The following is a 21,148-nucleotide window of genomic DNA, read 5'->3' as shown; positions in this document are numbered from 1 at the left end:
GAACACCTAATCGACCTTTAAAAATTTGGATGGATCGGAATGTAAAGCCCGATTACTATCACTGCTCAATGCCCAACCTTACTGCTAATCCACCTGACCCATGAAAGTCAGTCGTTCATTTTCTGATGACTTTGCATAGGGGAAAGTATATAATAAATATTGACTAGGAGTATGAAGTTTGTTGCACAGCTAGAGCACACCTTACCATTCACTGGTGAGAAGACAACTTGGGAATGCAGTGGTGAGCTAAATTGAATAAAACAAAAAGCATGGTCAGTATAAAGAATATGTCATAAAAATGTACACTACCGTTCAAAAGTTTGGGGTCACCCAAACAATTTTGTGGAATAGCCTTCATTTCTAAGAACAAGAATAGACTGTCGAGTTTCAGATGAAAGTTCTTTTTTTTCTGGCCATTTTGAGCGTTTAATTGACCCCACAAATGTGATGCTCCAGAAACTCAATCTGCTCAAAGGAAGGTCAGTTTTGTAGCTTCTGTTACAAGCTAAACTGTTTTCAGATGTGTGAACATGATTGCACAAGTGTTTTCTAATCATCAATTAGCCTTCTGAGCCAATGAGCAAACACATTGTACCATTAGAACACTGGAGTGATAGTTGCTGGAAATGGGCCTCTATACACCTATGTAGATATTGCACCAAAAACCAGACATTTGCAGCTAGAATAGTCATTTACCACATTAGCAATGTATAGAGTGTATTTCTTTAAAGTTAAGACTAGTTTAAAGTTATCTTCATTGAAAATAAGGACATTTCAATGTGACCCCAAACTTTTGAACGGTAGTGTATTTAAAATGATACTAACCCTGATCTGGAGACAGCATCATCCCCTAGAAGGTGTAACAACATTTCAGATTAATTATGTGTCAAACATTTCAGTAAAAAATGTTTTTATATCTATAAATAAAGAATTGTAAAATGGATACACTTCAGAGTAGCCGATTTTATAGCAGTATAGATTTACAATACCATCTTAAAATTAGACAACACACCCCCATTATTGCATAAATACCTGGATATACTGCTGTGATGAAATGTTTTTTTTTTACGACGGTACACAATCACAATAATCCATTTTACCGTTGCCGCGGCACCTGTTGTGGTTCACACATATGTAAACCGCCAGTGCAATCAGCGCCACGACCACCGCCAGTGAAAAGGTCGTCAGAACGTGGATTTCTGCAAGTTTCCCTTAAAAAGTTGAAAACACACGCAATGGGTGCCTTGCACGTATATCTTCTTCCGCAGTTTTTATTACCAAAAGCTTTGCGTAAAGTAAACGCGCGTATTGAAATGAACCACTTACCATTTTTAGTACTTGGAGGAACTGTCCAGGTTACGGCAGTTGTATGAGCTGGGGAGGGTAAAAAACAGAATTTCCCCCTAAATCTGTTATTGCTACTTTATTTTAGATCGAAAATACAACAGTGCACAATCGTTAGCACCTTTTAGAATCACGACATGCTCTGTTTTTTGTTTAAGGTCAGGGTGATCTCTTGCTTGTGTGTAGCAGGAGTAGTTGTACTTCAGATCTTCGGCGGAAACATTGGCCAGAATAAGAGCGACTGTGCAGAAGTCGTCTTTGTCCTTGCTTCTTTCTCCTAAGCAGTCGGACGAGACAGACGCTTTGCTCCAACAGCCCCAAACAAACCCAGTGGAGCAGTGGAAAGAGCATTTTAGTGTGACAGAGTCCCCCAAAGCAACGTAACGTAACTCAGAGGGCCCCATGCAACTCACACAATCTGTAAAGAGAGAATTAAAAATACATTACTGCAATTAATTCCTAAAGGACCATTCAGCTTACCTTTCTTCAGCCACAAACAAAGCAATGTGAAATAGAATTGCATCCGCATTGTTTCCCCCATTTGTCCCCTATTGTCAAGTTGCACTACTATACAACGTACAAATATACACTGACAAGCTGGTACAGGAAGTGGTTTGCAACAACTGCCAAAACAAGTCCAAAACATTCCATGTGTTGCACCTGGTACTATATATATATATGCAAAAGAAAAGTTCAGTTGAAACTGTACATCCTCAAAGATGATATGCACATGATAAGTCAACCCACTCATTGATATTTTAAGGCACAATAAAACTGCACTTATTTTAGAAAAAAAAAAAGTTTGACCTAAATGATCTAACAGATGTGGTTTGCACGTCTGAGGAAGCATGGCTACCCCTCACTCAAAACAACAGGATGTGAACGTTGTTAATCTAAAAAATAGCATTTTAAAGCATCCTTCTCTCGTCTCTTCTATCATTATTGTCTCCAAATGAATTGCACATGAGGCGACATGAATAATTACCAAACAGAGATAAGTTCTCTTTAGCGCACGCTCATGCATTATGAAGTCTCAGGATCCAGTAACACACCATCACTGAACACCATTATCAACTTTCGGCGGCTCCGTCGGGAATCACATTTCATGTTCTTGTTTTCACTTTCAAGCGACTGAGTGCATGTCTCTTTCATACATTAAACAGTCACGCAGGCTCAGACGATCCTCTGTGAATGAACATAACCGGCAACGGGGACTGTGGTTTGTTGACTGCATGGAATCTTTGTGACAATGTTGCTCTTTTCAGATTTACTGTTGTGTCTGCTTTGGACCCAGCCTGGACTCCCTTCAGGTAAGAAGTCTGATATTACTTTGACTTATTGAACTCACTGCAGTATCTCACAAAGGTGACCACACCCATCACATTTTCTTCAAGGGACAATACCATAGAAATGAAACTTTAATGTACTTTAGAGTAGTCAGTGTACAGCTTGTACAGCAGTACAGATCATCAAATCAAGTTTTATTTTTTATTTATTTATAAAGCGCTTTTCATACATAAAAGAAATGCAACGCCAAGTGCTTTACAAAAGTTAAAAACAATACCCCGGTGACCCATATCCCTCATTATCACATAGGTACGCAAATGTATGTAACTATATGGACCAATGATTGCTTGGCTGAGTACAGAGGAGACATGTGAATAAACACTATCACTTTTACCATCATATTTGTACATATCGTATTTGCTGATGTTGCTCTATTGTTGTTGTTGTTGTTGTTATTGTTGTGTTTGCTGTTGTTGTTTTTGTCTCTCTGTCTAATTCCCCTCTTTTCTCCACAATTTCCCCCTCAATCTTCCTTTTTTTCTCTTTCTATCCCCTCCTGTTCCGGCCCGGCTGCACCAAATGATAATATAAATACATTTAATAAAGTCAAATGCAAATAAGGCAATACGAGAAGTATCCCACACTTCTCTTTTGTAAAGTAAATCTGAACAGCCAATATGGGCATCTACATCAACTATATGATTTGCCTGAGAAGCTGGACAGGACAAAAAAAACAAACCAAAAAAAAACAAAAAAACACTATCACAGGGGCCATCTGCACCAGGAGGTCATCGGACCATGGCCACCAGAACACAAAAGTGCTCCCACAAGCACGGCCGATAACCCCTGAGGCAGATGGCTCTTCTGAGGAACGTTGCAAAATAAAAATAATAAAACTTGTAAAATTGTAAGAACCATGTGTAGAGATAAAGAATAAATAACAAGTAAGACATGTAAAGATTAATAGAAAAAAAAATACATATATATATATATATATATATATATATATATATATATATATACAGTAAATAAATAATAAATAAATATAACAAAATACAATCTTGCATAACTAATAGGATAAAAAGTAAAATACAAATGACTTCACAAAATAATATCAGGTAAAAGCCAAATCAAAAAGGTGTGTCTTAAGCCTGCTCTTAAAAACATGAACGTTCTCCGCAGCCCTGATTTCCACCTACATGATCACGGATTTAATTTTCTCTGCTTTAAAAGGTAAATAACGAAGTTATGGTCACTTAATAGAAAGTGGTTTAATGGCGCTATCTGTTGAGGAAAAACAAGAGTTCTGCGGCTATAAATCCAGCAGAGGATGCAGTCTCTCTGGTTAATTCACTCAACGTTTTCTAGCGGGAAGACACTTTAACAAGCCGTGAGGTTGTGTAACTGCACATTTTTGGAATTGTTTGTTAATGTGTAAAACTGAATTTAAAATTATTTTTATAACTGTGCAAGTCATACTATAGGGCAGTGGTTCTCAACCTTTTTTCAGCGATGTACCCCCGGTGAACATTTTTTTAATTCAAGTACCCCCTAATCAGAGCTAAGAATTTTTGGTTGAAAAAAAGAGATAAAGAAGTAAAATACAGCACTATGTCATCAGTTTCTGATTTATTAAATTGTATAACAGTGCAAAATATTGCTAATTTGTGGTGGTCTTTCTTGAACTATTTGGAAAAAAAGATGTAAAAAATAGCTAAAAACTTGTTGAAAAATAAACAAGTGATTCAATTATAAATAAAGATTTCTACACATAGAAGTAATCATCAACTTAAAGTGCCCTCTTTGGGGATTGTAATAGAGATCCATCTGGATTCATGAACTTCATTCTAAACATTTCTTCACAAAAAAAGAAATCTTTAACATCAATATTTATGGAACATGTCCACAAAAAATGTAGCTGTCAACATTGAATTTTGCATTGTTGCATTTCTTTTCACAGTTCTTTTTGACAGACATTTTAGTGAGGGTCAAACCATCATGGCATGGGGGAAACTCTGGCTTTATGGTAATGAATGGAATAGCCTACTTGATTTGATGTTCAGTTTATGAACTTACATTCATATTTTGTTGAAGTATTATTCAATGAATATATTTATAAGGATTTTTGAATTGTTGCTATTTTTAGAATATTTAAAAAAAATGTCACGTACCCCTTGGCATACCTTCAAGTACCCCCAGGGGTACGCGTACCCCCATTTGAGAACCACTGCTATAGGGTTTAGAGTAAAGTCGCCTCTCGCCACATTGCGCCTCACATATAATATTTATAATATTTTACCGCATTGCAGATTAGTTTTTTTTGTAAGCATAATCTACAACATTTTTGCCCTAAATTAAGCACTTTCAAGTATAAAATGGCTTAATGAATTAAAAATATCAACACTACTGTAGTATTGGCCACTAGATGAGGCCAAACCAATGAGATCATGCTGTTTAGTATCGTGGCCACTGATTGGCTCAGCCTTAGGCAGCATTACAATAATGGATAAAGGAGTTTAAAGGTGACCAAAGGGTGTTATTTCATGTCATAATATTGAACAACATATTTAGAAGGTAGTAAACTGTTTTTTTATTGCTCCAGCTATCAAAATATTACATTTTTTATCAATGATTCCTACTTTGCGGAAATTCATTTATCGCGGGCTAGTCTGCAACCACTGTACCTAGTTTATGATCATTTGAATAGAAAGTGGTTTGATGGCGCTATCTTTTGGAAGGGGGGCAGGAGTGTTTGCAGCTATAAATTCAGCAGATAGCGAAGTCTTACAGGTTAATTCAATCACGCTTTTACAAGATGTGATGTTGTGCAACAGCACGTTTTGTAAGTGATAGTGTATGCTTGTAATTGTTTTTAATGTGTACAACTTGAATTTATATTGTGTTGGAGGACTGTAAGAGTCATATTTTTGGTTTACAATGGTCTCTTACGACACACTTAAAATATTGCGGTTCAACCACATCACATATTTAATAATTGTTTGGGATGTTTTTTTAAGAGTATTTTTCAAAAATGTTGCCCTAAATTAAGCATTTTTTAAGAATAAAAATATCTAAAAAAAATAAATAAATCAATACTACAGTAGTATTTGCCACTAAAAGAGACCAAACCAATTGAATTACACCATTCAGTATTGTGGCCACTGATTGGCTCAGCCTCAGGCAGCATTAATGTATTTGATTAAAAGAGTAATGGTTACTAAAGGGTGTTATTTAATATGTAGAGGGCTCTCATATTGTTGAAAAATGTATTTATTTTGTTATGATTCCTACTAAATGCATTTATCGCTGTCATATCCGGAACCAATTAACGGCGATTAACAAGGTATTACCGTATCAAAAATATGGATTTTTAGGGCTTTCAATTGGTGCACCCATTACTTTCTTTTTTTTCCTGCTATTTCCGAGGGACTTTGAACATAATCCCAGCGAATAGTGGGGATCTATTGCCTATTATCTATTTATTGATCTCTCCACTGAAAACAACTCAATATTGTCAAAATAGCTGGCAACACAAGTGCAAGATGATGGTGTCTTGTCCACAGTCAAGCATTGTGAGGGTTGCATCATGGTCTGGGGCTGCATGATGCTGACGTCACTAAGGAACTGTGGTTCATTGATGTGAAACATTAATTCAAACATGTGACATTGTGAAGCAGAGTGAGAGTTTTCCAACATGATAAGGAGCCTAAACACCTCCAGGATGTACTTTGGTGAGGAAGGTGAAGTTGACGGAATGTCTCCAGACCTGAACCCAATTGAGCCCCTGAGGGACATACTTAATTAAACTCAAGGAAAAATTAGGTGCGCAAGGTGTCTAATATCCACCATCTCCTCCCGTTATATAATAATGGAGTTGAAGAGGATTCTGGTAACAACATGTGCAGGGCTGGTGAATTCCAAGTCCAAAAGGATTATGCAAAGCTTAAAGGCCTACTGAAACCCACTACTACCGACCACGCAGTCTGATAGTTTATACATCAATGATGAAATCTTAACATTGCAACACATGCCAATACAGCCGGGTTAACTTATAAAGTGCAATTTTAAATTTCCCGCTAAACTTCCGGTTGAAAACGTCTATGTATGATGACGTATGCGCGTGACGTCAATGGTTGAAACGGAAGTATTCGGACGCCATTGAATCCAATACAAAAAGCTCTGTTTTCATCTCAAAATTCCACAGTATTCTGGACATCTGTGTTGGTGAATCTTTTGCAATTTGTTTAATGAACAATGAAGACTGCAAAGAAGAAAGTTGTAGTTGGGATCGGTGTATTAGCGGCTGGCTGCAGCAATACAAACAGGAGGACTTTGAGGTGGATAGCAGACGCGCTATCCGACGCTAGCCGCCGACCGCATCGGTGATCGGGTGAAGTCCTTCGTCGCACTGTCGATCGCTGGAACGCAGGTGAGCACGGGTGTTGATGAGCAGATGAGGGCTGGCTGGCGTAGGTGGATAGCTAATGTTTTTAGCATAGCTCTCTGAGGTCCCGTTGCTAAGTTAGCTTCAATGGCGTCGTTAGCAACAGCATTGTTAACCTTCGCCAGGCTGGAAAGCATTAACCGTGTATTTACAGGTCCATGGTTTAATAGTATTGTTGATTTTCTGTCTATCCTTCCAGTCAGGGGCTTATTTCCTTTGTTTCTATATTCAGTTAAACCCGATGCTATCACGTTAGCTCCGTAGCTAAAGTGTTTCGCCAATGTTTTGTCGTGGAGATAAAAGTCACTGTGAATGTCCATTTCGCGTTCTCGACTCTCATTTTCAAGAGGATATAGTATCCGAGGTGGTTTAAAATACAAATCCGTGATCCACAATAGAAAAAGGAGAAAGTGTGGAATCCAATGAGCCAGCTTGTACCTAAGTTACGGTCAGAGCGAAAAAAAAAGCGTCCTGCACTGCACTCTAGTCCTTCACTCTCACGTTCCTCATCCACTAATCTTTCATCTTCGCTCAAATTAATGGGGTAATCGTCGTTTTCTCGGTCTAAATCGCTCTCGCTGCAGTGAAAACAATGGGGAAATGTGAGGAGCCTTTCAACCTTTGACGTCACGCTACTTCCGGTACAGGCAAGGCCTTTTTTATCAGCGACCAAAAGTTGCGAACTTTATCGTCGATGTTCTCTACTAAATAATTTCAGCAAAAATATGGCAATATCGCGAAATGATCAAGTATGACACATAGAATGGATCTGGACCAATAGATGACCGTAATTTCAAAAACAAGTTTTCTTTAGGTATTTTTTGTTGTTTGTCATTTCCCATAATATCAATTAGTTTTTGAGTAACGGGTCGATACTAAATAACTAACTGTTAGTTGGAATGCTCCCTTTCCATAGCCAGACTCAATATGCCGCCTCCACCGGGTGTGATGTCATCTCCAGAACAGAAGGCAATTAAAACTATTATTTTGATCACCTAATGCATTTATTTTGTCGCCCTGGTCTATTATTAATACAAAACTGATATGGTTAACATTATGAGCAGAAAAAATAAAATAAAATACCGGTAATTGCAATTTCACCTCCCGGCTCTTCCAGCTCATCTTCCATAGACATAATAGCTTGTGTTTCAGCATTTCCTCAAGCTTCATGAGGAAAACATCAGTAGAAGTGGACACAAAATAGAATACTGGCGGCTTCACTGTCTCTCGGTTTTGATCGCCAGGTCTGTTTTTCTTTCTCCGTTCTTACACAGGTTCAGACTCAGTCTATCTCTAGTCGAGGGTGCTCATGATTTTTGGGATCACTTTAAAATCTTTTCCATCCAAACGCTGACCAAAACACTTATTTTTCAAAATCAGAAGCATTAAAATGATCGCTGAAAATTACACTCTCCTCATTTGGTGAGTCCCATTTTGTGCGATTGAATTTGACTGGTGTCGTCCATACTTTCCTCATATTCCCATCATTTGGAAATGTATGCCGGCTGACCCCTTCTTTAGTTCTATTGCAACTTGCAACAATGCGTCTGGCAGATATAATTGATACATTCTTTACATGTTGCATGAAATTGTGATTTGGAATGACGATGCAATCAAAATACTTCCTACACAATATACAATTGCCTCCACTCTTCTGTAGGTGATGTCATTAGGCTGATGCGTGCCCACCCACTTTTTGGAGATAAAAGCAGCCGTTTTAAAGTATGCTGAAACTTGATAGAAAACAAGCCTAAAATCACCACTGTGTCTATTTTGGGGGGACATTTTACCTGTAGACATACTTTTTAGGTCCAGAACTATGAAATAAGTGTTGTCACCATTAGAGGGGCCCTGTAAGAATAACAGTGCTCACACTAAATATTCACACTTAAGTCACAATATAGGCTGTGTTGAGTCATTTTCAGTGGATGTTAAATCTACTACACAAGCTGCACACTGACTACTCTGCAGTATGTCCAAGTTTCCTTTTTATAGTATTGTCTCTTCAGAAGATGCACTAAAGTGCTGAAATGTGCAATACTGGAAGTAACATTTATTTACCTTTTTAAAGAATCCACTGAAGAAAGTGCAGACGTGTCCATCAGTGAAGTGATTGGCCATGATCAGTGCCCTGAGAGAACATACTTCTCCAACCAGCTTTGTTTAGAGTGCCCCTCCGGTCATTTGTAAGCCTTCAACAACCACTATGCAATGCTATACAAAAAGTACACAGTGATATTTAGTGGATGTGTTTATGTTTTACAGTTGTCCTGGAAATATATCTGCTGCTCAGAGATGCCCACCAGGAACATTCAATCCATATGTAGGGAAAGGCAGCATCAATGATTGCAAGGTACGGTACACCAAAACTAGAAGTGGCAATTCTTCAAGGAATTGAGTGTGAATGCTCCAATGCTGAAGTTGAACTAAAATGCTGACAGAATGTAGTATGAATGTAAGAATGGTTTGAATGTTGAAAAGCTGACGCTGAGCTGAAATGCTAATGGAACGTAGGATGGATTTAGAAATGGTTTGAATGTTGAAATCGTTTAAACACTGAAATAGTTTGAATGTTGGAATGGTTTGAATGTTGAAGAGTTTGAATTTCCAGGGAAACCGGAATTCGGTTTGGAACTTGGGAAAGTGTTAGTAATGTCCAGGATGAGTGGAATGTGTTAATGTTGGAATGGTTTGAATAGGTTGAAAAATGTGGGAATTGTGCAACTTGGAAAAATGTCCCATTCATTTCAACTTGGTTTTTGTCCTGAATATAAGAGGTGTTTTGACGGTGAACGGTTAAAATGCCTTGAACAATGTGAAAGGAGTAGTCCAACTTAAGAAGGTTGGAAATAGGTTACCAAAAACGGGAACTCTTGGAAATGTGTTGAATGTGGAAAAATGGTAGTTTGAATGTCCAGGATGAGTTGAATGTGTTGAAGATTAAATGGTTTGAATCGGTTGAAGAATGTGGGAATTGTGGAATTTAGAAAAATGGCTAATTCATTTTGAATGGGGAAATTGCAAAAAAAAAAAAAAGAAATTATGGGAAATCCGGGATTTTTTTTTAGAATCGTTGAAGTAAACCACACAATTCCCAAACAGGATGAATATTTTGAAGTTGGAACAGTTTGAATCAGACGAAAATTGTGGGAATTGTGGAACTTTGTAGAATATCACATTGATTTCAATGGGAATTTCAGAAAAAAATTGGAATTTTGGGAAAAGCAGGAATTTTTTGAAAATGGTAAACAACTTGAATGTTCTGAATGACTTGAAATGGTTGGTGTTTACATTTTCCAAATCGGTCAAGAAATGCTGAAGTAGTAACATGTTGAATTGAGAAATGGCATTACGGAATTCCTGGAATTTCGGGAAAACCGGTAATTTTTCCAGTTCAAAAACCAACTTTGTTTTTTGTCCTGATTAAGAGGAATGTTTTGACGGTGGAACGGTTGAAATGCGTTGAAAAATATGGAAGGAGTAGTCGCCAGAAAAAAGGGTGGAAATAGGGCTTTGGAAAATCAGGAATTCTAGAAAATCCTGGATTTTTTTTTAACTTGGAAAAATTAAAGTTTGAATTTACAGAATGGTGAAATCTGTTGAAGGTGGAATGGTTTGAATAGGTTGAAAAATGTGGAAATGGTGAAAGTTAGAAAAATCGCCAATTCATATAGAATGGGAAAAATCATGTCCCGGAAAACCTGGAATTCTGGGAAATCTGGGAATTTATGGAATTTGTCAAGGGAAAGCCCGTGATTCCTGAATAGGTTGAACAGTTTGAAGTTGGAATGCTTTGAATCGGATGAAAAATGTGGAAGGTAGAGCGCGCCAAAATCTGGAGAATAATAATAATAATAAATAGATGGATTTTGGTGTAGAAAACCATATGTGTGAATGCTTTGGAGCATTCACACAATAAAGACGCCACATTTGTTTATTTTTTCATTTGACTCCCTTTAATTTTTGACCGAAAACATTTATGTCCAAATATATTAGCTTGGTTTGTGTCACAATGATCACGTGTTCTGTAAGGAATGATGCTTTATCAACAGTACCAGTCAAAAGTCTGGAGACAATTTCTCATGCTATTGAACAAGAAAGTGTCTCCAAACCAGCGCTGTGTATTATATCACCACTCCCTCCTGTGTGCTGCAGCCTTGTTTTCCAGGTCTGATCAGCTCTGACGACCGAGTGGACTGCAGGCTGTGCCCAGCAGGTTTCTCCTGCTTTCCAGCTGATGGGAGCCTGTTATTATGCCCGCCTGGGAAACATTCTCCAGAAGGGATACTTCATTGTCGAACATGTCCTCTGGATTCTATGTGCACATTTGGATATGCTCACAAGGTAACACACTGTATCTAGTCACATGTTGTATTCACTTCCTGCTTGCTTCCTGTATCTTCATGCTTCACAGTGTGGGCCTGGTAAGGAGCCTAACTTTGATCACACGGAGTGTAATGACTGTCCTCCAGGCTTTTATTCCAATTTGTGCACAATCCAATGTCTTCAATGTCCTGCAGGTAAGGAAACAATGACCACATTCTAAATCCAGTACAACAATAACCCTCTAATGACCACAGGGAATTACTGCCCAGAAGGTGGTATGGCCCAACCATTCACATGTCCACCTGGCTCGTCTTCCTCACTGGGCAAGACTTCATGCCATAAGTGTAATAACACCGCCTCACAGTGTGGGGCAGCACTACCCAAGAGCCCGCTAGAGCAGAGGTCAAGTCAACCCATTGCATGTGGACCAGGCACATACAAACACTCGAAAGAGGTTTCCGTCTGTTTTGTGTGCCCAATAGGTTAGTGTTCAAAGTATTGCAGTGTTCATTTCTACTGAAAGGAAGAGGTTGATACGATTGTGTGTTTTAAACACAGGTCATTACTGCGAAGGAGGTGTAGCTGTACCTTGTCCTGCAGGAACTTATGGTCCTAAAGAAGGTCTGACCAACTGCACAATCTGTCCTGCAGGTAGAACACTAATATGATTGTTGATTAAGTCAAATTACTCAAAGCAAATTCTTTGTAAATTTGATAGTATTATTATATATTCTATAGGAACTATATGAACCTGGACAATGAACATGTCCAGATTCAGATTGTGTCCCAAGTGTAGGACTGTCTTTGACTAAAGATTGTCATAGTCAAATCTGATTCGTTAGATTATGCCCATAGTTAAGGATCGGTCGAATTTATTGCATTTTTTTTTTTTTTTTAAAGAAAAATAAACAGATGATGTGTGAATGGTCTGTCTGTGTGTGTTGGCCCTGTGATGAGGTGGCAACCTGGCCAGGGTCTACCCTGCCTTTTGCCGGAGTGCAGCTGGGATAGGCTCCAGCCCCCCTGCGACTCCAAGGGACAAGCAGAAGAAAATGGATAAATGGATGGATGGATGGATGATATGTAGTAGTGTATACTGACTGGTCACTAGATGTCAGTAATGTCACATATATGCCAAAGCCACATATAGAGAGAGTATGGCCAACTCGGTTTCAAAGTTGGTAACAAACTTGGCGCCCTGTGAGGAGGGGCTTTTGACCATACTCTCCCTGTGCAATCTACTAATAAAAGTTTCAATCAATCAATCAATGCTTGGTCAAAAGCCCCTCATGTGACTACAGGGCACCATGTCTGCTACCAACTTTGAAACCCAGTTTGCCGTACTCTCTCGATATGTGCCTTAGCACGTATACCGTACAGTGAATAAATCCCCTAAAGTTAATTAAATAATATATATATAAAATAAATACAGCTTGTCTTTAACTAAAGTGAACAAAACAAAGATATGATATGTAACTTTTTCGACCTAAACTGCAGTTTGTGAGGTTCTCGCTTTGGTGCAGCATCAAGAGGACATCTAACTTGACTAAATACAGGAAGTCAAAGTCGTAACAAAGTTTTTCTGTCTGTGGACCATCGGAATGATCTTTACCTTTCACTAAAGGAGCGCCATACCTCAGGGTGCCGTGTCCAATTTCCAGTAGGCCAACTGCTGGATTCAGCCAGCAAGAGGCGTGCGATTGCACGGCAAGCTTTGTGTCTGACAGCAATGCGTCCCGATGGGCCTCGATCACGCCTCCAATGTCGAAACATCCTCTAAACAGTATTAGTAAAAATATTATTGTGTGCAGACAAATAGATTTGATATAATAAGAGATGTGGGAGGCCAAAACACAGCAGCTGACTTGACGTCACACCAGGAAGCAGCGACTGGAAGCAGCAATTTCTCTGCTGCACGTGGGGGATTGAATGAATGAATCAGACTCAAATTGTCTAATTTTTGCCTATATAAAGACTGCCCTACCATAGTGGAAAGTTTTTGGCTCATTTTCATGTTGGAAAACTACCATAGTCTACTTCAGAATGTCACAGTAGATGTTGGGATTCATGTTTCTCCTAAATAAACCGCAGCATTCATGCAGCCCCAGACCATGATGCTACACCACCATGCTTGACGGTAGGCAGAACTATCTGTCCTCGCTCATCTTACCAGTGTCATGACGTGGAATTTGGGGTGTTTGTTTTCCCGAGATGCAAGAATAGTTGGAGTGGACATGGCGTGAAGGTAGAGACATGATTTAATTTTACTATAAAAAAGGAACAAAAGGCGCGCACAAGGCGGAAGTACAAACTTGGCTAATGAAACAAAAACTAGCACAAAGGCAAAACTATGGACATGAACAAATAACACTTATTGTGACCAGAACAAACAGCATGAAACTATGGCAGCATGACAATGGCATGAGCAGAGTGAACAGAAGTAATGTCGCCAGGACGACCAACAGAAACTGACAGGCTTAAATAACAATGACATGATTGGCACCAGGTGCGCGAGTCCAAAACGGGAAACAGGTGAAACTAATAAGTTGGCATGGAAACAAAACAAACAAGAGTGCACAAACAGGAACTAAAAAGAGTCCAAAACCCAAACAGAACATGGCCAAACAAAAACATGATCACAGACATGACAACCAGCTATTTAGACAATAATGAGTCAACGCACAGCCATTGTGTTTACTTATTTTCAGTGGATAAATCTATACTGCTATACAGGTTGTACACTATTCAAGTATGACTATAAATTATGTCCACGTTTAATTTCTATAGGATCAAAATGGTTACTTAAATATAAATGGTGTATTATGTGTACTGTATTATGTTATGGGTTACTTTCACATTTGGACTGATATGGTACCAATTCCCGTTATCGGTAATCAACAGTGCCAATTTTGGTACTTTTGTATGTGTTCATGCGGTAATAAATGTTATTTTTTAAATAATACAATTAATTGTATTAATTTAACACTGAACTGATAATGATAATGGCGCTATTCAGTTGTTATATGTTGTTTTCTGAAAATTCTGAGTCTCATTTGCAAGTATGCAATCATATCATTTCAGTTTGTCCTAAGTGTGTTGCCGTGGCCAGGAATAAGTCTTTGCTCTTCAGTTGAATGTGCCAGCCTTGACTTTGGTTGGGCCGTACAAAGTGTTTGCCTGCAAGTATTGCACTTATTACTCACCAACCTGTTTAATTGTACCATCCATCTGATTTTACTTGTATTTGATGATTGCCAAATTTGGAGGTGTAAAAACGTTATGTAGAATCGCCAATGCTAATCAGTAGCATGCCTAAGGCATATCTCATGTGAATTAGTATTGAGCTAGCTTAAAAAATTGATACGTTTGCTTTGGCAAATGGAAAATTGCAACATTAACAAGAGGCAGTTCGCTATGTTATAGGAAATTGGTACTGTTTGATTGTATGTGAATCGGTACTTACATGGAATTTGGTCTTTACCTAAAATTACCAAATTCAGTACCAATCCCTAGTTAAAAGTGTTCTTGTCCTATCCCCCAAGGGTTTTACTGTCTGGAAGGTCGCTCATCCAGGCCCTCCACCCAGTTCTTGTGCCCACCAGGCTATTACTGTGAAGAGGGCACCTCTACCCCTCACGGGTCACCTTGTCCAGCTGGTACAGCAGGAGAACAACTGGGGCAGACAAGTAGGGCAGCATGCAAAAGATGCAGCGAAGGACGGTTTTGTCCCACAGGTAAGTTTCAGCATGAATGCTGACCTACATTGCGGAAGACATACTTAAAAAACAGGAGGGTAATTACAAAATGCTCTTAAAGGCCTACTGAAATGAATTTTTTTATTTAAACGGGGATAGCAGATCCATTCTATGTGTCATACTTGATCATTTCGCGATATTGCCATATTTTTGCTGAAAGGATTTAGTAGAGAACATCGACGATAAAGTTCGCAACTTTTGGTCGCTGATAAAAAACAGCCTTGCCTGTACTGGAAGCAGCGTGACGTCGCAGGTTGAAGGGCTCCTCACATTTCCCCATTGTTTACACCAGCAGCGAGAGCGATTCGGACCGAGAAAGCGACGATTACCCCATTAATTTGAGCGAGGATGAAAGATTTGTGGATGAGGAACGTGAGAGTGAAGTACTAGAGTGCAGTACAGGACGTATCTTTTTTCGCTCTGACCGTAACTTAGGTAAAAGGGCTCATTGGATTCCATACTTTCTCCTTTTTCTATTGTGGATCACGGATTTGTATTATAAACCATCTCGGATACTATATCCTCTTGAAAATGAGAGTCGAGAACGCGAAATGGACATTCACAGTGACTTTTATCTCCACGACAATAAGCACTTTAGCTACGGAGCTAACGTGATAGCATCGTGCTTAAATGCAGATAGAAACAAAAGAAATAAGCCCCTGACTTGTAGGATAGACAGCAGATCAACAATACTACTATCAGGAGACACCGAACCAAACACTGGACCTGTAACTACACGGTTAATGCTGTGCCGCCTGTCGAAGCCTAGCAATGCTGTTACAGGACCTCGTCAGGGCTATGATAAAAACATTAGTGCTCCACCTACGCCAGCCCTCATCTGCTCATCAACACCCGTGCTCACCTGCGTTCCAGCGATCGACGGCGCGACGAAGGACTTCACCCGATCATAGATGCGGTCGGCGGCTAGCGTCGGATAGCGCGTCTGCTATCCTCAAAGTCCTCCTGGTTGTGTTGCTGCAGCCAGCCGCTAATACATCCATCCCACCTACAGCTTTCTTCTTTGCAGTCTCCATTGTTCATTAAACAAATTGCAAAAGATTCACCAACACAGATGTCCAGAATACTGTGGAATTTTGCGATAAAAACAGAGCTGTTTGTATTGAGATACAATGTGTCCGAATACTTCTGTTTCAACCATTGATGTCACGCGCAAACGTCATCATACATAGACGTTTTCAACCGGAAGTTCCCTGGGAAATTTAAAATTGCACTTTTTAAGTTAACCCGGCCGTATTGGCATGTGTTGCAATGTTAAGATTTCATCATTGATACATAAACTATCAGACTGCGTAGTCGGTAGTAGTGGGTTTCAGTAGGCCTTTAAAGCGTAATGCTCTGGCTTAAAATGCACCAGTGGGATATTTGCTGCCTGTGTCTTGATAGGTTCTTCAGCTCCTGGCTTGCCCTGTGCTCGAGGAAAATTCTGTCCTGCCGGCACTCGAGAGGAAGTTGTGTGTCCTCCAGGCACCTTCACCCCAAATCAAGGAGCCATAAGTTGGTTTACGTGCTCTTCTACACAAACTGATAATCAAGCATCTTTTCATGCCTCCTGTCATTCACTGCTTAATCATGATGCTCCTATATGCCCTATAAAAACCCCTCTCCTTAACATATCAGCTTAGTGATTATATGAAAAAATATGCCAGTGTCCATACAGCTGCAATGAATCATAAGGTAAAGATGATGAATTGCAGCGGATGGACGCAAAAAGGGCAGACAGGGACATGTTATGTAGAAGAAAAAAAAAAGCAGCGAGTTGAAACTATGCATGATAAACTCCATCAGTTTTATCTAATTCTTTATCTGCTTTAAAATATAGGTTGCACTCCTCAGCTGAATGAAATCATGTGTGTCTTACTTGCCAGTATGACAGCAATGTCTTTGGACCAGGTTTCAAGGACTGTCTCAAATGCCCGGCTGGATTCTACTGTCCCGCGGGGGCAAGTGACCCCGTGCCGTGTCCACCGGGCTCCTTCAACCCTTTAGAGGGTCAGGCGGAGTTGGCTGACTGCAGAGAGTGCCATGCGGGTAAAGCCTGCACTCAGGTCGCTCTAAGGGCTCCAGATGTAGACTGCATGCAGGGGTGAGGAGACACTTCATTAGGCACGACTGCCTGGCGAGACCAGAACCAGAACTTAAATTTGCTCTGTAAGACAACACTCGGATATATAAGACAACTTGAGTACAGTAGAGCGGCGCCTCAATTTACGACCTTAATTTGTTCTGTGATGGAGTTCTTAACTCAAAACACTTGTATCTCATATCAATATTTCCCATTGAAATAAATTGAAATCAATTGGTGCCTTGACCCCTAAAAAGGACCAATTTTAACATTAAACATGAAAAGCTAACTTTTAGATAAGAAATATTGTATAAAAACAATACAATAAAATGTACTACGAACATTTACAGTAGTTAAAAAAAATAATCATTTAATGATAATGTAAATAATTTACCTTATAGAGTGGACTCCTATGGTATCTCCTTCCAGCTGCTTCTTCGTCAAACACACCATCATCAGCTTTTTCATATTTTCATGTTTAAATGTCTGCCGTTCAGATATATTTTAACATTCTTAGCTCGCGTTAGACTCTTCCTGCTTCAGTATAGTGCAGACCAGCAGTGGTACGCTCAAATTCCTTGCTGTTTTTGATGATTTATTTCTTTAATTGAATGAATATTATCTGCTTTTTCTTGTCAACACTTTCTTCCCACCCATGGTTGGAAAACAAAGCTGTGTCCATCTCTAGCTATATGCTAATGCTAGCGAGTAAGACCATATGTTTTGTCTGTTTTTTATGTGGTTCACTGTGATATCTGTAAGGCCAACTAATGGCGGGGATGCTTGTTTCTCAAGTATTTGCTTGCAACTCAAAACGAGAGCCAGCTCTTATCTCAAAACACTCTTAAGTTGAGGCACCATCGTCTGTACAGTGGGATACACAATGGTTGTCCACTCTACACCCTTACATTTTCCTTGCAAAATTGAGCGTTATTATTTTTTGTCAAAGCGGACTTTACAATACAGCTCATTGTCTCTCTTGAAATTGTGTAACGTCTACTGTGTGTGTATATTTTTGTGAACAATACAGGTTTGTGTGTCCGCCTGGTTCTTCTAAACCCAACGCCCCGGCCAATGCATGCCCACCTGGGACACTGAGCAACCGCATGGACACCACGGATCGTTCCCAGTGTCAGCAGTGCCCGGCCAGATATGCTTGTCTTCGAGGTTATCATATACTGTATTTGTATATTATTTTTGTGTTATCGAAATAAATAACACGTTTCAAATCGTCAATAATTAATATTGTTGTTTCTTAGGAACAGGTGGTATCCAAAGACCCCCACTCTCCTGTTCTGTAGGACATTATTGTCCACCTGGCACCAAATTCCCCACCCAGTACAAATGTCCAGAGGGGACTTGGAGCAGTCAAAGTGGATTAGAAAGTGAAAGCGAATGCCAGCCGTGCCCTCTGGGCTGGTATTGTTTGGTCGGGTCAGGATCGCCTTCGGGACGATGCAGCTCTGGACACTACTGTCCCGAAGGTACACGCAGAAGTGTAAAATCGTATTGACCTCAGTGTACTGTAAGGCCTAAAAACAAGTCTTTATACATGCAAACAAACAAACAGCGCCATGAAATTTCTCTACAAGTGAGGCAGAGCTTTTCTTCCAATCACACACACACACACCAGTGACCTGCTGGAAAAATTGTGTCTTAAAGATTGTTAGCAATTTAGCAAAAACAAGGGAGGATAAGTGATGATGCAATTTAATTTTTTTTATTATTATTTAATCAACATAAAAAACTGTTATTAATATTCTGGTTCCTACAATATATATCAATGCAGTCTGCAAGGGATACAGTCCGTGATTGTGTGTGCTGCTGGTCCACTAATAGTACTAACCTTTAACAGTTAATTTTACTAATTTTCATTAATTACAAGTTTCTATGTAACTATTTTTATTTTATGTTACTTTCTTTTCTTCAAGAAACGTTTTTTTTTATTTGTTTTAAAATAAAGGACATTATCTTCATCAGACCAGGTTGTCAAGGAAATTAGATTGTTTAAATGGTTCTTAAAACCAGGTCCACTCCAGATTATGTCCAGGTCGTTCTCAGCAACACACACCTTCATTTATGTACACTCAAATTACAACAACAGATTGCATATAATCTATAAACAAAATTACATTTTCAAAATAAGCATTTGAGAACCTCCCATCTACTTTTATGTTTTTTGGCATCATTATCGGTTTCAACCATATAACTTTCTAAATTTAAAAAATGCTGAATAAATGTTTTAAAGAAAGTAATACTAAGTGAATATCTATTTTTGGTCTTAAAAATAAACCTTTTACCGAGTACTATAATTAAATTTAGTAAATCATGACTGTCAATGAACTCTCCTAAAGTAATGATGCAAATTTTAAGACAATAGGGATCACTGAAGCAGTCTTTGGAAAACATCCATCCATCCATTTTGCGATACCACTTGTACTCCTCAATAGCTACTATCACAAAGCTCTTATAGACAAAAAACTATGGACAATTTAGAGTCTCGAATGCATGTTTTTAGAGACAGCTCAAAACAAACTAATCACTCTAAAAATAAGACATAAAGGGTCATCTGATAGTTGGGTCAACACAGTAATATATCAAAGCTGTAGGAACTTTACAATTCATAGTCAACTGCTGGAGTCTGAGGGATTCAAACCAATAGTTCTTCTCCTGGAAAGTGAATTTATGAGTCATTCAAGTGCATATAACTTAAAGTTAATGCTGCATCCTCAGGGACGGCATATGGCACCCAGTTTCCTTGCCCTGCAGGCATGTACAGCCTCCACATGGGCAACAGGCAGAAAGAAGACTGCCTGCCTTGCCCTGAAGGCTCATTCTGTCCTGAAGGCACCTCCAAACCTGGCCCTTGCCCACCGTAAGCACTGATTAAGTAGTAGAGAGAAGATGCATACTCTGTATTTACAACCCCCTGTCCCATCTAGTGCAACGTTTCGCCGTCTGAAAGGAGGTCAGCGAGTGGAGGACTGCTCCGCTTGCCCGGCGGGCTATTTTTGTGCCCACTCAGCCACTGTCAACCCAAGAGCGTGTGGAGCCGGCAGCTACTCCGTAAGTCTACCTATTGTGACTGGTCGACTGAGACAGCGGATGTTTGTAGTCTCAGCCCAGGCTTATTTTTAGATCTTCCTCCCACAGTGATGTGTCTTATATTAGTCACCTATCTGAAGATGTCAGGGGAGAGTGGCAGTAAAAGTTTTATCACAATTCATCTTTTTGCTCCAGTCGTCGAATCCTAATCTTTCTATTGAGTTCTTTCCCTACTTTCTTTTGCATCTCATTGGGTTTTTCTCCCCCATACTGGCCGATAACGTCAACCATCTTATTCTCTAACCTGTGTAGGACGAAGGGTCTGCGGAGTGTTCCCCGTGCCTGCCGGGCCACTTCTGCAGTAACGAGACCACAAGTGAGGAAGTCATGCTGAGCGTCATGGTGTGTCCCCCGGGCTTTCTCTGCGCCCAGGGCTTGGCTCGAGACCCTCGTCGCTCGGCCACCCTCTGTCCTCGTGGCTTCTACTGCCGTGGAGGAGGCATCGTGAGTTAGACAATGACACATAGCTCCTGATTTACTAAGATCCCAAATAACAAGTGCTAAATAGCGTGTGCAAAATTTAAATTGCATGTACTATTCATTGGCGTGTTGTTCAACTAAGACTGTGTGCGCAGTTTATAACAAGTGCAAAAGTTGTGCAGACCGTCCCACTTAAATAAGGATTTTGCATGTCACTATGAAAACACAAATTTCCATCCATATTCATGTTTTCAAGCTCTCCAACCTGTGTTGTTGAATATGCAGCACACATGTATAATCTGTAGCACACTTTCAGCAATATATACAGTAATTGCAATTTAGATAAAGGAACATATTTTATGCTTGTCGAAGGTGCGTCTGGAA

General features: G+C 39.5%; 1 protein-coding gene across 1 annotated transcript in view; it reads left to right on the top strand.

The window, feature by feature from the left end:
- Positions 1–21,148, top strand: part of LOC133659118 (SCO-spondin-like) — a 158,891-nt gene that overhangs the window by 9,082 nt on the left and 128,661 nt on the right. The window contains exons 3-17 of the mRNA XM_062061851.1: positions 2,610–2,654; positions 9,147–9,261; positions 9,341–9,428; positions 11,231–11,419; positions 11,490–11,595; positions 11,656–11,883; positions 11,960–12,052; positions 14,944–15,135; positions 16,561–16,671; positions 17,068–17,260; positions 18,270–18,406; positions 18,499–18,723; positions 19,973–20,114; positions 20,182–20,305; positions 20,597–20,788. Of these exons, the coding sequence (XP_061917835.1) occupies positions 2,610–2,654; positions 9,147–9,261; positions 9,341–9,428; positions 11,231–11,419; positions 11,490–11,595; positions 11,656–11,883; positions 11,960–12,052; positions 14,944–15,135; positions 16,561–16,671; positions 17,068–17,260; positions 18,270–18,406; positions 18,499–18,723; positions 19,973–20,114; positions 20,182–20,305; positions 20,597–20,788 (2,180 nt within the window). The remainder of the gene's footprint in view (positions 1–2,609; positions 2,655–9,146; positions 9,262–9,340; positions 9,429–11,230; positions 11,420–11,489; positions 11,596–11,655; positions 11,884–11,959; positions 12,053–14,943; positions 15,136–16,560; positions 16,672–17,067; positions 17,261–18,269; positions 18,407–18,498; positions 18,724–19,972; positions 20,115–20,181; positions 20,306–20,596; positions 20,789–21,148) is intronic.

The sequence above is a fragment of the Entelurus aequoreus genome, linkage group LG10, assembly GCF_033978785.1.
Source record: "Entelurus aequoreus isolate RoL-2023_Sb linkage group LG10, RoL_Eaeq_v1.1, whole genome shotgun sequence".
NCBI lineage: Eukaryota > Metazoa > Chordata > Actinopteri > Syngnathiformes > Syngnathidae > Entelurus > Entelurus aequoreus.
This window is presented reverse-complemented; position numbering and strand designations above follow the sequence as displayed.